The 16181-nt window shown below is 39.9% G+C and overlaps 6 protein-coding genes and 3 non-coding genes across 9 annotated transcripts; 6 read left to right on the forward strand and 3 right to left on the reverse strand.

Moving 5' to 3' along the window:
- Positions 1 to 105: 105 nt before the first annotated feature.
- On the reverse strand, positions 106 to 1712 carry SPOG_01294 (uncharacterized protein). Its single transcript, XM_013169565.1, has 2 exons — positions 1005 to 1712; positions 106 to 949 (listed from the first exon to the last, which is right to left on the reverse strand). Exons 1-2 carry the CDS (start codon positions 1483 to 1485, stop codon positions 672 to 674), a joined length of 759 nt encoding a protein of 252 aa, XP_013025019.1. The 5' UTR covers positions 1486 to 1712; the 3' UTR covers positions 106 to 671.
- Positions 1713 to 1929: 217 nt separating this feature from the next.
- SPOG_16337 lies at positions 1930 to 2051 on the forward strand. The gene has a single exon (XR_001203113.1). It is a non-coding gene; the product is annotated as a 5S ribosomal RNA (ribosomal RNA).
- A 148-nt stretch (positions 2052 to 2199) lies between these two features.
- Positions 2200 to 3624, reverse strand: SPOG_01295 (uncharacterized protein). The gene is made up of 2 exons (XM_013169566.1): positions 2957 to 3624; positions 2200 to 2891 (listed from the first exon to the last, which is right to left on the reverse strand). The coding sequence occupies exons 1-2, from the start codon at positions 3408 to 3410 to the stop codon at positions 2596 to 2598; spliced, it is 750 nt and encodes a 249-aa protein (XP_013025020.1). The 5' UTR covers positions 3411 to 3624; the 3' UTR covers positions 2200 to 2595.
- Positions 3625 to 3920: 296 nt separating this feature from the next.
- SPOG_01296 (uncharacterized protein) lies at positions 3921 to 5182 on the reverse strand. Its single transcript, XM_013169567.1, has 2 exons — positions 4741 to 5182; positions 3921 to 4684 (listed from the first exon to the last, which is right to left on the reverse strand). The coding sequence occupies exons 1-2, from the start codon at positions 5036 to 5038 to the stop codon at positions 4410 to 4412; spliced, it is 573 nt and encodes a 190-aa protein (XP_013025021.1). The 5' UTR covers positions 5039 to 5182; the 3' UTR covers positions 3921 to 4409.
- A 568-nt stretch (positions 5183 to 5750) lies between these two features.
- SPOG_16338 lies at positions 5751 to 5870 on the forward strand. The gene has a single exon (XR_001203114.1). It is a non-coding gene; the product is annotated as a 5S ribosomal RNA (ribosomal RNA).
- A 154-nt stretch (positions 5871 to 6024) lies between these two features.
- Positions 6025 to 6095, forward strand: SPOG_16339. The gene has a single exon. It is a non-coding gene; the product is annotated as a tRNA-Gly (tRNA).
- A 544-nt stretch (positions 6096 to 6639) lies between these two features.
- On the forward strand, positions 6640 to 9743 carry SPOG_01297 (rnapii degradation factor). The gene has a single exon (XM_013169568.1). The coding sequence runs from the start codon at positions 6753 to 6755 to the stop codon at positions 9429 to 9431; it is 2679 nt and encodes an 892-aa protein (XP_013025022.1). The 5' UTR covers positions 6640 to 6752; the 3' UTR covers positions 9432 to 9743.
- A 1740-nt stretch (positions 9744 to 11483) lies between these two features.
- Positions 11484 to 12823, forward strand: SPOG_01298 (glyceraldehyde-3-phosphate dehydrogenase Tdh1). Its single transcript, XM_013169569.1, has 2 exons — positions 11484 to 11560; positions 11721 to 12823. Exon 2 carries the CDS (start codon positions 11725 to 11727, stop codon positions 12730 to 12732), a length of 1008 nt encoding a protein of 335 aa, XP_013025023.1. The 5' UTR covers positions 11484 to 11560; positions 11721 to 11724; the 3' UTR covers positions 12733 to 12823.
- Positions 12824 to 13589: 766 nt separating this feature from the next.
- Positions 13590 to 16154, forward strand: SPOG_01299 (rho-type GTPase activating protein Rga6). Its single transcript, XM_013169570.1, has one exon. The coding sequence runs from the start codon at positions 13811 to 13813 to the stop codon at positions 16049 to 16051; it is 2241 nt and encodes a 746-aa protein (XP_013025024.1). The 5' UTR covers positions 13590 to 13810; the 3' UTR covers positions 16052 to 16154.
- Positions 16155 to 16181: the final 27 nt, after the last annotated feature.

Here is a 16181-nt window from a genome sequence, read left to right on the forward strand (position 1 = left end):
CCTCTTTTTGTCCTTTTTCAAAAAGGTTCTTTTCATGGTAGAGCTCTTTACTGCCATACCAATGGATGAAATGCTACAATGGAAGGAACCACTACGCAGCAAAACCGACAAGAAGCAGTAATTATTAAGACATCAGTCAGAAATATCTTTAAATGCTATGTTAATACAATACAGAGAAAAAGGGCACACATCTAAAATTACAGTACAAACAAATAAGAAGAAAAATGTAACAATGTAATTTCTTATTAGCACAGAGGAGAATGGAGCGTCACACAGATGCAAGATGTAATCAAAAAGAAAAGTGATACTCGTTAAGGGACAAAGTCAATTCATAGTTGTCATCCCGGTCTAAAGTACAGATCACACAGCGAAAGGATTGCCAGTGAAACAATGTCAATCTATTCACGTACCATGTTATGTAAACGTTCACTTATCTCAAAGTCAATACGATTTCATCGTAGCATCAAGAATGACCACGCATTTAACGACATCAGCAATGCAAAGTACAAAATAAATAATTTATGCAAAAAACGAACGTAAAAAGTGTGTTAAAATGAAGATAACGTAACATTAAAATACTGAATATGAAACAGAGAATGAAAAGAACCCTCTCAATTTCTCAGCTCGCCGATTTAAAATATCGAAAGAAGATAGAGTACGAAACCAAGGAATCAGCTGCTTTCCAAATTCCCAGTGCTTCCAACGTCCCTAGATTGACTTGGTTTTCGCTGTCTTTCCGGAAATTGTTCAACGCATTCAGAAGATGGTTGTTCATCTGTAAGAGTATTAGGGTCATTTGATAGGTTTTGAGACTCGGTTGGGATTGTATTCAGTGGGATGGGATTATCACCCGCCAAGTCGTTTCTTTCCAACGTCAAGTCGAAACCGAAAATTGAAGCAATCCAGAGATTAAGTTGATTTAGTAACAGAATGAAAAGATCCAACAAGTCTATAATTGATCCATTAGTAAAAGTCTCAAAACAAATATCTATGAATCAACTCACATGAAACAACAAATAAGCAAATCCAGAAAGCCAAAATGGCAAGAAGAACCGCTAGAATCAACTGAATCCGTGCATTTTCCATTGACTTTTTTATAAAAGGAAAAAGAAGAAAGTCCGAAAATACAAAATCCAGCACAAATGCAAAAATGTAGCACCAGACAAGTCGAGCAGTTTCATTTACCACTTTGACAGTAGCTTGTGGAATCCTAGCAACCTTTGCTGGACAGATAATTAACCATAATACAGACGTGTTGGAATTTTCAGAAGCATTCATGGACGCTGCTTGACTCTTCTTTTCAGAATATGGTGGTGCGCGAATTGGACGTAAACATAAACAACCTTTTTCCAAATCATCCATATACGAATAAGAAATCTCGCTGTATCGCGGTAAATCACTGTCAGAACCCGTAGGAGAAACCCAGAAAGGAGATTCGGTTGGTTTAGCAACTTCCGGCTGCATTTTTTTCTCTGTTTCTATCATTTTTATTAGAAGAAACTGAAATTTTTAACTATCTATGAAACGGTCACAATATATCGCGAAGACTACTACCCAAGTAGGTAGTAGAAGAACTAAAAATGCATCAAAGCCCACAGAAAAGGCATCTGAAACAACTCACGCTACAAAGAAAAATGAAAGCAGTTTAAAATCGTCAAGAAATGAGAAATGAAACTGCAATGGCAATGGCTAGAGTTTTGCTGAAGTGAAACGGTCATCAATCAATTTCGGTTTCTTTTGGTGCCTTTCATTATTCTATTTACCGTCGTCTCGAAACCCCTCGCTGTATCAGATTTAATCATTGTTACTTCTTTTGCTAGGGTAACATGCTATCCATTTGGCAGGTAAATAAAAAAGCAGTGGTGGAAACTTGAATCTTTAAAACGGCTAGCGGTTAGTATTCAACAAAGTTTCATTATGTGAACATCTACGGCCATACCTAGGTGAAAACACCAGTTCCCGTCCGATCACTGCAGTTAAGTGAAAACGTCTGAGGGGCCTCGTTAGTACTATGGTTGGAGACAAAATGGGAATCCGGGGTGCTGTAGGCTTTACCTCCTACAATTTCTACTTTTTGAAAGTTATTGGATTTATCTTTTAGTTACTTTTGCAATTGTCTTGGAAGAGATCGAACTGTTGTATACTTGCTGCAGATCGGTTACTTGCTAGGTGACAATACCCAAAAAGGTCTTTTTTTTTTTTGTAAATTCATTAGTCACCTTTTGGTATCTATCCAAACGCAATTACTAAAGTATATAGCTTTGTATATGAATCTAAAGTGATACCAACGATTCTCAATTTTACGGTTAGTTCCAGTAATGTTATTACAATAAAATCGACCCATTCATCGCCTCTCCAGATGGGCGGAAAACGGAATCATGCCTTTCTACTGTCCACTTTTCTTCGTCATTTCCAATTCATATTGATAGAAGGATGCTTTCGTAGTCAAAATTAGACAACGCAAGAACGCTTTTCAAAGGGACAGAAATAAGTCTTCGTCGGAATAAACCACTTGTAATGTTCCTTTTTTCCACTTAGTGAATTTCAATCGGAAGAGTTAAGGCTCATGGCAAAAGAAAGGTAAACAAATTAGCATTAACTTTGAGTGGTAGGATTGCTCTGCAGCTCTATTTCTTCATTCGTGTTTGTCGGCGGAGGAGCTACAGCATCATCCTTTTGCTGATATCTAGAAAGCATAGGAGAACTGGCGTTTTCGGCTGAGCCCTCAAATTCCATTCCAAGGCCAAAAACAAGAATGCTATAACAGGCAAAGCATAGGGGACCAATGACAAAAACTCCAACACATATAATTAAAGCACCTCCGAAAATAAATATGTATATTATAACCTGTGAAACAGTTCTTGTTATTTTGACAGCGAGTGAAGAAAAGTCTACTTTATGTTAGCAAACATAACGGCATCTTCTTTTTTTCGTTTGTCAAAAATGCTTCACTTACAATAAAATAGACAAAACAAGATTGTCCATATCACAAGCAAAAGGCCTAAAGGTGCAAGAAGGGCCCAACTTAATTTATCGTCCGAATATACTTGTTCCAGCCAAGAAAGAAGTTTAAAACTGTATGAAATCGCTAATGTACACATCAACGAAAAGAATAATGTTGAAAATCGACGGTAGTTTTGATCTTTAACCACAAGATTATCAGGAAAGCGAAGAGAAAGTTGTTTTAACAATTCCTCATAGCTTTTCGTTATCAAGCTGCTAAAGTTTTGCGATCCATTCCTGTGTGGTTTTTTTCTTTGTTTGGCTTTGACAGAAGTTGAATTGGAAGGGTTCTTTATGTCTTTTGGTGTATCCAAACAAATACCCTTCTCTAAATCAACATTGTAAACATTAGCATGGTTGTACGCAGGAGGGTCGCTTGAATCGAATTTCAGCTCCTTTTCCGACATCCTAAAAATAAATAAAGAGAAATATCAATGAATAATTAGCAAAAGAGCATCACATAAAAGCTGTTGATCCGTATTCGATGGAACAATTTCGCAAACGCAAAACTCATCAGAAGTAGCAGCCAAAACTAAAGTAGCTCTACCTGGTCATTCCAAACATTCACATGAAAGTCAAAAGGAGCCCAGTTGGAAGGAATTGAAGAAAAAAGAATTTGGCTCCAGCAAGAAATTTCGCATCACTTACGCAACATTTTTGCTCAGGATAGTGATATGTTCAGCTACGCTATCTCTTATAGCGATTATTGTTAATAATCGTTGAAGATACGTTTGAGTCACAAACAAAAGTAACAAATTTCGCTAATTTCGCGTTTGTTTACATCTCTGTAAATAAAGCAGGTCTCACTTTTTTATGAATTGTTGAACAATTTTTTACTTGGAAAGTGAGTAACTCGTGTTGCATTAAATTTATTCATTTTTCATTTTTGTGTGTTTTATTTTCTGTTTCATTCGTTTCCGGAAGGTTGATTCTCTTCCAGGTAAGGTAAGGTATTCTTTCTCCTATGCTTATTCCCGTAACAGCAAGCTATAAACTTGACGAATGTTTATCAAAACTTCATTAAACAACTAGAATAAAAAGAAAACTAAACAAATAACCCAAGGCTATCCAACATGAAAATTAAAAAATGCTACACGGATGCAAATGCAACTGCAACTGCAAATGCGAATCAAAAGAAATGCAAATTCAAGCGGAAAGAGAGCAACGAATAATACAGTATGTACAAAAGCTAAACGTCAATGACTTCATGCCCAAATATGCAGAAAGAAAGAGAACAAAAACATAAGCAACACCTTTTGAAAAAACAAGAACACCTAATATGCAAGTAGAGAAGAGAAAGAGAAGAACAAGAAACAGTTCCTTAGAGCAGAAAATCCGGTTTCAAAATTAATAAATAGAGCAAGTGTAAACTTACAAAATGTATTAAAAGTTAAGGGGAGAAAGAGTTAGTTGCTGGTCTGCAGATTTTTACCGCTTTCACTATCCCTAGATTGGTGTTGTTGTCGTCTTACATACTGTTCGAAATGTTCAGAAGATGGTTCCTCATCTCTAAGACTATTAGAGTTCTTTGGCTCGTCTAGAGATTCAAGAGGTATTGCATGAAGTGGGAGTTGATTTTCTCCCGTCGACTCGGTTCCTTCAAATGTCATTTCGTAGCCTATAACATAGGCAACCCAACCCAACAGAAATTCCATTATTAAAAATAACGAATCCAATAAAACTATTCAATATTAATTAGCACAGCTTTCAACAAGTATCATCCGTCTACTGACATACCTGAAACCAAGTTTAGAGAGAACCAAAAGGCCAAGATGATAAGAATAGCTGCTACACTATACTGAACCTTTATGGAAGTATCTTTCAGCATATTATTCTTTAGAAAAGGAAAGAGAACGTAATATAAAAATGAAAAATCAAGTATCAGTGAGAATAAATAACACCAAAAAACTCGGAGTCCTTCATTTGTCGTTCTTTTTGCAGCAGGTGGAATTCTCGCAAATGCCGCTGGACTAGAAATATACAAGAATCCGCTCTTAACACTACCACAAAACGCACTCCAGTAGTCTGAACCCATTGCTGCAGAAGCGTCGTTTGACAATTCGTCCCTCTTGTTTTCAGAATACGAGGGAGCGAGGTTTGGATGCAAACATAAACAACCCTTTTCCAAATCATCCAGATGTGAATAAGGGAGCTGGCTGTACTGCGGTAAATCACTGTCAGAACTTGCAGGAGAAACTCGACAGGAAGATTCGGCTGCTTTGGCAAGTCTTAACAGCTTTTCATTCTCTTTTTCGTTCATTGTTTATTGTTTAAACATTAAGAATCAAACAAACCATCAATTGCCCTCTACAAAACTCAGAAGCGAGCTATGAAAACTATCGAAATTTGATAGTAAAACACCAAGGAGGGCACAAAAGTCCAAAGTAAAAGCACCTTAATTTTAATCCTCTACAATATCAAATGATATCCTTTCATTACAGCTCTGAGAGACGAAAAATACAACGGCAATGGCAATGGCACAAGGGCTAGAGTTATATTGAGGTGAAGTTGTCATCAAACCAAATAGGCTTTCTTTTGCTGCCTTTCGCTATTTCGTTTACTACTTATTCCTAGGTATCGGTATACATATGTTACTTCAACATTTGAGTAGCACGTTACTTTCTGAAGAGACCGTTACTCAAAATGCATTCTAGGAAAACATATCTTCCAAACAATCGGTGGTGAACTACATTCGATTAAAAAAAAAATATTTAAAAAACACATCATCTTTTCAAGTTTCAGAGTCTACGGCCATACCTAGGTGAAAACACCAGTTCCCGTCCGATCACTGCAGTTAAGTGAAAACGTCTGAGGGTCTCGTTCATACTATGGTTGGAGACAACATGGGATTCCGGGTGCTGTAAGCTTCTTTTTGCTGCTCTTTTTTTCTGATCACTCACTGTTCGAGTGCGTTCATAAAAGCTTGCAACTCTGAGACTACACAAGGATTCATTTGCTTTGGCGAAGCATACATTTGCCTTTACTTATCAGTATCTACATATTTTGTCTAAAAACAACTAAGCTTTGGTGGTTTAGTGGTATAATGCTTCGTTGCCATCGAAGCGACCCGGGTTCGATTCCCGGCCGAAGCAGTCCTTTTTGCCGGGTTTTGAGTTCTATTGTTATGATTTATGAAAATTTGCGCTTTCACACAGCCCAGCAAGAAATCATGGACACAGCCTTTTCTCACTAGAAGACGAAGTATAGCAAATAGAAACGCAATACGCTAGTAAACAAAACCAACAGCTGTGATGCATCTGACTTGCTGTGTCTTTTGAATCTGATACCTTTTTAAAAGTTCAAAGTGTTCGTTTGATCATATAAAATGTGCTTTTCTGATCCTTCTATTCGTAAACTTCTGCTAATATTTCATCTGATAGTATAAAATCCACGTCATTTTCGCAAACTCAGAGAAACAAAAAGTGTTTTAGATCCTTTAATTTGAATTTTCAAAAATAACTTACAAAGAGTAATAATCCGTCTACTGTTTGTTTTTCCATAAACACCCCAACAATCGACCCTGCCGCCAATAAATACCAGCTTTAGATACTGCCTTGTTCATCGTTATCCAAATACAGTATTGTTGCGCGACGCTCCGCAAACACCCTGGCGCTGCCATTTTCATTCTCTGCCAAAACGCATACCCTAAAAGAACACAAAGAGTCTTGAATATCGTCGAAAAGCACCTGTAAGCGTGTTCTTGCGATTCTCAAGAGCTATAGATTACATCGGACATCACAGACTCAATTATGAGTGAAAACAAAAAGATTCGGTCGAAAAAGGCCGAAGAAGGCCTTCAGAACGCAAATAAGCCGGCAGCGAGCGAAGAGACCGTACAAGTGGATTCAGTACCGCCTCGTAGAAGTACAAGAGGTAAAAGAGGACCTAAGGGAAAGCAAGGTTCTTCGAATGCTGCAAAAAACTCACCTGAAAGTGAAGAGACCCAAGCTATAAAACTTAATTCAGATCCTAGAAGTCAAGTTTCTGCCCTGAAAGAACTTTTCTCTGAGTGGACTACGGATGATCTTGTTTTTGCATTGGAAGAAGCAGGTCATGACTTGGAGTTGACGATCGCTCACATTACCGAAGGCCATGCCTCTCAATGGGGACAAGTAAAGAAGAAGCAACCTACTAAGCAGTTAAAGCCAAAGTCGAAACCAGTTGATTCTGATGCTGCCGCTCCTAAAACTACACAACGAAAATCCAAGAAGGCTCCTACTTTTAAAGAAGACCAACCTCAGCCTTCTCGTAAGGAGAAAGCTACCACTCAGACAAAGACATCGACTACTGCTCCTGCCTCTGAATCCTCAAAATCTAAACCTGTTCCTGGTACCGATGTTACGACGTCTACCGCTCATCCCTCAAAACTTGACGACGCACCTCAACAACATATAGACACAAGTAATGCCAATACTATTCATGCCACTCAAACAGAACTTCCTTCAACTTCAGCTACTATGACTATCCCTCCCCAAACCGATAAGCCTGCTACTGTTGCTGCTCCTTCTCAGTCATCCAAAACCCCATGGGCTGCTATTGCAAAGGCAAAAAGAAAGCAGGCTTCACAGGCTGCTGCTATCAAGCCTTCAGAACCCTCTCAACCCGCTCAATTGCCTTCCGCTCCCCCAACTGCTGCCGTCGAGCAACCCTCGAATCCACCTGTTCCTTTAGCTTCTAGACCTGCTGAACCTGCTGTTCCCCCTCAGCAAGACAAGCAGGAAGTACCTCAACAAAAACAGCAAGTTTCCCCAACACCTCCTGCTGTTTCTTCCGTTAATAAACCAGTGGTTGGCTCCATTCCAGCTTCTACTACTACTTCTGCTCCTTCTCAAACTAAAACTTCAGATACCAAGGCTTCTTTGACTGGATTTCATGGTTCTACTAATGGAATCACTACTGCTCGTTTGCTTTCCGACAAGTTCCCCGTCGTTATGCCTGTGGCCAACACTGCTGCAATCCCTGAAAAGGTCCAAGTCCGGTTTGGTAGCTTAACTCTTGGTGGTGATGATTCATTGTCTAACAAACCTGCTGCTGCCCCGACTGCATTTACTTCCAAACAAGTTAAAGAACCTTCAACAGAAGCTTATGTATCTCCTAAACCGCAACCTCCCCAATTTGCTGATAGCAAGCCTGCTCTTGCTAGCGATACAGATTCTTTACCTGCAAAACTACAACCACAATTTGAGGCTCAAGTCTCTGCTTCTGAATTGCCTCATGCTCCGGCTGCTGATAACTACTACTTTGATGTCAAAAGCAATCCTTCTGCTACTTCGGCAGTTGGTTCCGGAGCCCCTCAAGTCAGTTTACCCGCTGGTAATGCTCCTTCGGTAAATAAGCAAGGTAATGGTGGGTTTATGGCTATGTATTCTCCAGCTATGCAGGATATTGCTCCCCAGCAATATGGAGCCGGTACTTCTTTGCCCATGTCGGCGGCTAGTGCATATACCAACGACCCTTCCATGGCAGGTGTTCATGATAAATCCAATCTGCCTTATTCATCCAGGTTTGGGAAACCATTGGAGAATAGAGCTGAGGCTAATGTCAGCCCTTTTGATAATTTCCAGCATGTTGAGTATGGCGCAGCTCCTGGCTTTGGACCCAATGCTGCCCAGCAACACCAACAATCTGCTCATGCTGCTTATAGTGGAATGTCACCACTTAACTATGGTCAAAGCATCCCCAATTACTTCAATGAACGTTCACAATATTCTCAATATGATCCGGCCATTAGTGGAACCCCTGAGATGCATAGTATGTCTCAGAATAAAGTTGGAACATCGGCAGCTATTCCTTCATTGCCCAACACAACCGCGACACCAAGCCCTGTGATTTCACAGCAACCTCAACCTTATGCATTCCCCCCTATGTATCCAGTTCCATATATGTCGTATCCCTACGGATCTCTTCCTTACGGCAATAATAAATATGGCCAACCTCAACAAGGTTACGTTATGCAGAATGGACTAAATGACTTCCCTCCTATCCTTGGAGGACACAGTAACATCTACAATCGTCAACAAAGTGGCAGCGTAGGAAGCATTGGCGGAACACAAGTGAACGCGACTGCAAATGCTCCTGTTGATAAGGCTCGTGATATGTCTAGTAACAATGCAATGGGAAGCTCTCTTGGTGGATTTTCTTCCATGGCTGGAGCCTCCAGAAGCGCTCCTTTAACGTTTGCCAATGAGGGGGAACGAGGAGGGCCTTCTCCTTATGGATATGTTACCCAAGCTTCTTTGAATGCCTCACCTGGTGGACATCAAGGATCTTATCAGTCGAATGCTAATAAGGCTGGAAATGTTGGCAATCAAACATCAGGATTTTCATTTAACCCCACGACCGCAGGTAGCGGTAATGGAATTGGAAGCTACGGTGCTTACAACCAAACATTTATGAATCGTCCTGGAAATTGGTATGGCAACGCATAAGACAAGATGTCTCTGAGAAAATACTGTAAGTAAAAGCATGATGAAAATAGTGATTGGTTTTGACGGGGAGGTTGAAGTCTTTCGTTATTTGTTAATTATGTTTTACATGTGGTGGTTATGATATGATTTCGTTTTGCTATTTTATAGCGTTGGTTTTTTATGTATAGGAATATCGTGATGATTGGCAGGGAAGAATTTAAAACATGAATTTGGATAAATGACACATAGCAAAGATGATTTTGTCGAATATGTAAATATCATGACTTTTTTGAGATGAACCGGAGTTAGCTCTTTTAGACTGTAATTGCGAGTTTATAAAAGTAAAAATGCTTGATGTTGGTGTAAATTCCGCATGGAGTACATGTGGAAGGGATGGTATGGTGTTTCTTTATAAGTGTTGTATATGGAACCGCAAACGTACAACAACTACTTGGAAAACAGGGAGAAAAGGAAAGGAATTTCCTTTTTCCTTTTGGTTGGGTTGGTTTGTTTGGTTGAAAAAGTGATACAATGATCTGAAGTACCGATGCTTGTATTCTTGATTAAATTTAAGAAAGCGAGGGTGGGAGAAGCAGGTTTGTGGAAGGCCTTGTTTATTCGTCTAAAACCGATTTTTATTGGAGCATTGCGGTATACGTAGTAGGAGTATAAGAAGCGAAAGAAAGGGAATTTCATGGACCTTACAGGGTAAAGCCGCAAAAGCGAAGTGGGAAATCAGTGTCTATTGAGGAATCGTTGCAGCATATGATCTGAAAAAGATACCCATCATTGGGACAAGTAGAAATTCATCAATTTGTAGAAAGAAAGCAAGCTTTTTGGGAATCGGTGTACAGGTAAATAAAGAAAGAAAAATGTAGATAAATTAGAGAAACGAAAAGGAATTCAGTAAAAGAAAGAAAGAAATCAAAATAAATTCAATTCAACTAAAAGAGAAAAAACATGAACAAAGTTTTTACGTCTACCACCAGAATAAATATTTACATGAAATAAAAAAATTTAAGAACAACAACTCTAGCAAACTCTTGGAAGCAAATCTAAACTTCTTATGAAATTGAGCATACAAAATCCAGCTGTTGAAGATGAGTTTTCTTGATTTAAATTGAACTTCTGTTTACATGTTCAAGATCCACGTTGGTGCTCTCATGGAAAATGCTGTTTAGGAGACACGGGTTGTCTTGAAATTGAAATTTTATTTTATTTAACTGTTTAATTTTTTTGTTTCGCTTGAAACTCCATCTCTTTTATTTTTTACATTTCGTGTACCCAAGCGCCCATCGTTCACTGTTTGTAAATAAATAAACAAACAAAGACAGCATTAAACGAAAGAATCGATTTAAACGAAACGTGGCACTACGAATCATAAACCAATCGGTTCGGATTTTTATTGGGAGATTTTCCGCTTTTGGCCCCCTTTTTCCATCCTTTCTCTACCGGATCCTCATCACCACGAGACAGACGGGGTCTGCTGCTGTGGTTCTCTTTCCAAAAAGGGGACCCAAATCACATAACCCCCTTCTCAAGTTTTGAGTTACGCAAAACTAAACAATGATGTTTACGGAAAAACCATGGAAATCTAGTATCGCCCCGCCCCGTTTAGGAAAAACTCGGAGAAACTTTGTTTTTCCTTCCATTACGCTTGCATATGATGCAACGCAGGTTTTTCCGTAGATACTCGATAAGTAACGACGAGGTTACAAGATGGAAACAAGAAGAACTCTTTTGTTTACCTTCTTTTTTGTTTGGACAGGCAAAAGGAGCAGAAAAGATTCAAAGAAAACAAAAATAAGTGAAGAAAATTGTTCTTTTTTCATGGAAATCGGAACCGACGGTTGAACTCACTACTTTTTCTCATTTGTTTTGCCCTTTTCTGTCTCGTTTTCCCCGTTGCGAAGAAAACGATCACCTTTCCTTTGCTTACGTGGCAGGTCCGGATGGTACCGACCGAAGCATACGATTTGATCAGATGGAAAATTTGAAGAACTTCCATGTGATGAAACGGAAGCTTAGTGAAACGGATCTTTTCGCCTGACAGCCGGTCTCGTCGGCAATTTCTTATGGAGCGAAATATTATAAATAGAGGCATGTGCTGCCACTATTATTCATCACAAACAAAAGAAAATCTCATTTGTGTAAGTTAAAAAGAAAAAAGAAAAACATTAAGAAAATAAAAAGGTGTTGGAACGAAAATCGCCAGTCATATTTGGTTTGATTTTTGTTTTCATTTCTAACTTTTTTTTATTTTCGCTTTGTTCTTGCCTTGTAGAACTCATCACTAACATTTCTGTTTAGAATCATGGCAATTCCTCAAGTTGGTATTAACGGTTTCGGTCGTATTGGACGTATTGTCCTCCGTAACGCTCTTCAAGCTAAGACTATCCAAGTCGTTGCTGTCAATGACCCCTTCATTGACCTCGAGTACATGGCTTACATGTTCAAGTACGACTCCACCCACGGTCGCTATGAAGGTGAAGTTGCCATCAAGGACAACAAGTTGGTCATTGACGGCCAAGCCATCACCGTCTTCAACGAGAAGGAACCCGCCAACATCAAGTGGGCCTCCGCTGGCGCTGACTATGTCATCGAATCCACTGGTGTTTTCACCACCAATGAGACTGCTTCCGCTCACTTGAAGGGTGGTGCTAAGCGTGTCATCATCTCTGCTCCTTCTAAGGATGCTCCCATGTACGTTGTTGGTGTCAACACCGAGGACTTCAAGCCCGAAGAGAAGGTTGTCTCCAACGCCTCTTGCACCACCAACTGCTTGGCTCCCTTGGCTAAGGTTATCAACGACACCTTCGGTATTGAAGAAGGTTTGATGACCACTGTCCACGCTACCACTGCCACCCAAAAGACTGTCGACGGTCCTTCCCGTAAGGACTGGCGTGGTGGCCGTACCGCCGGTGATAACATCATCCCCTCCTCCACCGGTGCTGCTAAGGCTGTCGGCAAGGTCATCCCTGCCCTCAACGGTAAGCTTACCGGTATGGCCTTCCGTGTCCCTACCTCTGATGTTTCCGTTGTTGACTTGACCTGCAAGCTCGCCAAGCCCACTACTTATGAAGACATCAAGAAGGCTGTCAAGGCTGCTGCTGAGGGCCCCCTCAAGGGTGTTCTTTGCTACACCGAAGACGCTGTTGTCTCTGCTGACTTCATCGGTGACACCCACTCCTCTATCTTCGATGCCACCGCTGGTATCCAACTCTCTCCCCAATTCGTCAAGCTCGTCTCTTGGTACGACAACGAATACGGTTACTCTCGCCGTGTTGTTGACTTGGTTGCCTACACTGCTGCCCGCGACTAAGTGTTTTGACTCTTATAGACCTTCACTTTCATTTTGGTAACACTTTGATCTAAAAAATAGACGTACGAAATGAAATAAATATTTCTCAGAATTGTATAGATTGTTTCATAAAGTAGTTCTGCCTAGTATCGTAGTAAACTACAGAGTCTTGGGTACATGTTGATTCGCAATTCATAAATGGTGAATTGAGAGGGTCAGTCATGCTGTTTTCTACTTACATTTTCCGTTATTGCTATAGCTTTGTGGACTATCTCTACTGGCCATAAAACAGCTTTTTCAGCTTTTACTAGAAATGTTATCATGAGGAACAATACCTTGCTGGTATGTTGATGATCTACAAATCATTGTACTGCGAATGAAGGGAGGCTTTTTTTTGCAATTTATTTTCTCTGCATCTACAAATTAACCTTCAAGGCCTTACCAGCCGCTTCTCACTGGATAACAGATGAAGATGTGCTCTTCATACGAGTTCTCCACGTTTCCTGAGCATCCTCAATCCTCAAGGTTCTGGCGACGAAAGCTTGAACTCCTTTTTCGCCTGCACAAGCGACCAAGCGGACGCCTTCGGACTTGTTCCCATTCTATCGAGTGAATCCACCAAATGCAACAGTTCCCGCAACCAGTGAAAACAAGTGTGATGAGCATAAATGGAATCTCCTAATAATTGCATAGAATGAACATACTTGTTTCCACTGGCCAGATCTCGTAATATCGTAGCCCTTAATCATGCATAGCAATTATATGAAGAAGGTCACAAACTCCTAGTATGTGCATAAACCAAAAAGCTCCCTGTACTCTTGTCTTTTTTCATCGTTTCAATCTTTTTATACTCAAAAAACTTGCCAAACGCTCTTACAGCTTGCTCTAACTATGTGTTTGTTTATTGTTACTTCAGCAATATTTGGACTCAAAGTAACGAATATTTTCTGTTGACTGCCTACTTCTCTCTCTTCTATTTATTTGGAACATAAGACGTTGAGAACTCCCTATCAAAGTCTAATTCAATAATTTAAAGCTCTTTAAGAGAGCGTATTAGCTTTCTTTTGTCTAAACTCTGTCCTATGTCGAAACTCGGAACATGCTATTTCGATCCTCGACGGTAAAACATGGGTCGGGCCCATCTGCGAATCTTCACGGCGAAACGGAAACAAATGAAAACCCTCTTGAAACAATTACTGAAACCAACTCCAGTACCTCGAATGTACCCAAACCGTCGGTCAGAGAAGAGCAAACCATGCCTTGGGCTTCAACGAGTTTACTTCAAAAAGAACAAGAACAAGAGAAATACAATGAGCTCCGAAAAGAGCACTTGAGAAGGTATCAAAATCTATTCAATACCTACAATCTTCCAAAGAAGAACCTAGAGGAGGTGGCTAATCAATCGAAAGGGAATCGGTTCAGTTACTATATCCAGGATGATACCTTTGATAAATTGAATTCATTTGATGAAACCCTTCACCAAAGCCACGATGATGGTTATGTAACTCCTTCAGGATCCCCCACAAAGCTTAAGAGTACTCCTAAAAACCTTCCTTTTGTACCGGAGATGTCTCTGGATAAGGAACAAGCAGGCGTATACGTCCAAGAACCAGCTGTTCTTGAAAAACATTTTGATGAATCTTTTCATACACCTTCTAGGAGACCCGTTTCCTCTATCTTACCTTCCCAAGACCTCTTTTTTTCTACCCCACAACAATCTCCATCTAAAAATGCAAACAATTCCGAAGATTTTTCTCCTAACTCAAGGACTTCTATGAACCTTTTTTCAAGTCCAACTCAAGATTCCCCTAAACGCAGCCCTTCCAAACACTCCTTGGGCAGAGCTAGCTTATCTTCCCTTCTACGCCGTCCTTCCTCCTCCTATTCTCCAAAAAAGCAGTCTCCAGGGATTCATCGTCGCTCTTTGACCAACTACTTCAAATTTTCTCATCGTGGTACCGTCCAACAACCTCCTCCCCTCGATACCGTTTTCGGCAAGTCCGTGGAAGATTTGAGTAATAACTATGCTGAAGACCTCTGCAAGTTTTTTTTTCAAACGAATGAGCTGGCTCCATTTCCTTTATTACTTCCCCATGTTTTTGCACAGTGCATATATACCTTGTCAATAAATGCTCTTCATGTACCGGGGATTTTTCGAATAAGTGGTTCAGGCCCGATTATTAAAGCCATAATGAGGCATTATTCATCTCCTCCCCATTATTGGCTTGATGAGACCTCCAGCATATTTCAGAGAATCGGGTTCCCTACGAGTATCGATATCGGCGGTGTACTTAAGCGTTTTATAATGCTTTTACCAGGAGGACTTTTGGGAACGAAGGATGTGTTAAACATGTTAGTTCCTTTGTTTTTAGACGAATCGTCATCTTTACCATCAGATGTGTGGGCTGAGTTGATCGCCTTTGCTATTGCTCAAATAGACTCTATAGTCCGCTTTTCTCTGCTTTGCAGTCTCATGGCTCTTTTGCGGCAGGTTTCACTACGAACACAAGAACTTGAAGCAACAATGGAAAACGTCAAAGATTCCAGTTTAATGAAATCTGAAGCATTGGGAATTATTTTCGGCCCACTATTATTAGGGAATTCCATTACGGATCTTTCGAAATCCAACCGATCCTCAGATTTCAATAACCTCATGCATTTTGAGACGGAGAAAGCGAGATTGGAAGCTAGAATTGTCGAAGGATTAATAAATCACTGGCCGGAAATTATGTCAAAATTGACTTCATTCAATATTCATCAAAGCTTTCCCGATTGTGTACTCTTAAATTTAGTACCAAATTTTCAACCGGCTATTCCTCTTATTGAAGAACCTGTCGATTCTACTGCTGCTAATCAAGAACACACAGCGGAGAAATCGATAACTGCGACAAGCGCTGAATCTCAAATTCCTTCCGAAGTTACCTCATTACCGTCTGTTGCAGTCGATTCAAAAAGTAACCCCAATGATTCCGGTTCGCAATTTTCAACGACTGTTCCTCTTGCGTCTGCTTCGACGCCGCATGTCGCTCATATTCAAGAAGAAAATCTTCCTGAGCAAGAAAAAATACCTTCACAAAGTGGCGTCTCTAATGTTCAAATTGAACCAGTATACAGTCGTTCAGAACCGCTAAATTTATCTTCTCAAGCTGCGGAATCGCATATTCCAGATTCAAAAGATATACGACCACGGGAACTTAACTCAGCAGTTAGGCATCAGCCAGAAACCCACAATAAACAGCAATCTTCGAACCTGAAGAAGAGTTCTAGGAAGAAATCCTCAAAAGGGAATTTTTTGACAAGGTTTTTTGGAAAATTTAAATCAGTAAAAAAGAAGCATTAGAGAGAATAGAGTATGGCTATACCTGTTTTAGATTATTTAGATGTTGTTTTATGTACAATTTCATTTTTGGGCATTATGTTAATTACTAATTCTTTTATAGACATTCCTGTCTTTTAAATTAATGTAGCTT

Source organism: Schizosaccharomyces cryophilus (assembly GCF_000004155.1).
Source record: "Schizosaccharomyces cryophilus OY26 unplaced genomic scaffold supercont4.6, whole genome shotgun sequence".
Classification (NCBI taxonomy): Eukaryota; Fungi; Ascomycota; class Schizosaccharomycetes; order Schizosaccharomycetales; family Schizosaccharomycetaceae; genus Schizosaccharomyces; species Schizosaccharomyces cryophilus.

Bases quoted from the DNA above. Each gene is read 5' to 3' on its own strand.
- SPOG_01296 (XM_013169567.1), bottom strand. From the start codon at position 5,038: ATGGGTTCAGACTACTGGAGTGCGTTTTGTGGTAGTGTTAAGAGCGGA. The intron at 4,685-4,740 runs GTATGTCAGTAG...AATATTGAATAG, and splicing joins CTCTCTAAACTTGGTTTCAG to TTTTATTGGATTCGTTATTT.
- SPOG_01297 (XM_013169568.1), top strand. From the start codon at position 6,753: ATGAGTGAAAACAAAAAGATTCGGTCGAAAAAGGCCGAAGAAGGCCTT.
- SPOG_01299 (XM_013169570.1), top strand. From the start codon at position 13,811: ATGCTATTTCGATCCTCGACGGTAAAACATGGGTCGGGCCCATCTGCG.
- SPOG_01295 (XM_013169566.1), bottom strand. From the start codon at position 3,410: ATGTCGGAAAAGGAGCTGAAATTCGATTCAAGCGACCCTCCTGCGTAC. The intron at 2,892-2,956 runs GTAAGTGAAGCA...AACATAAAGTAG, and splicing joins CTTGTTTTGTCTATTTTATT to ACTTTTCTTCACTCGCTGTC.
- SPOG_01298 (XM_013169569.1), top strand. From the start codon at position 11,725: ATGGCAATTCCTCAAGTTGGTATTAACGGTTTCGGTCGTATTGGACGT.
- SPOG_01294 (XM_013169565.1), bottom strand. From the start codon at position 1,485: ATGATAGAAACAGAGAAAAAAATGCAGCCGGAAGTTGCTAAACCAACC. The intron at 950-1,004 runs GTGAGTTGATTC...GATCAATTATAG, and splicing joins TTGCTTATTTGTTGTTTCAT to ACTTGTTGGATCTTTTCATT.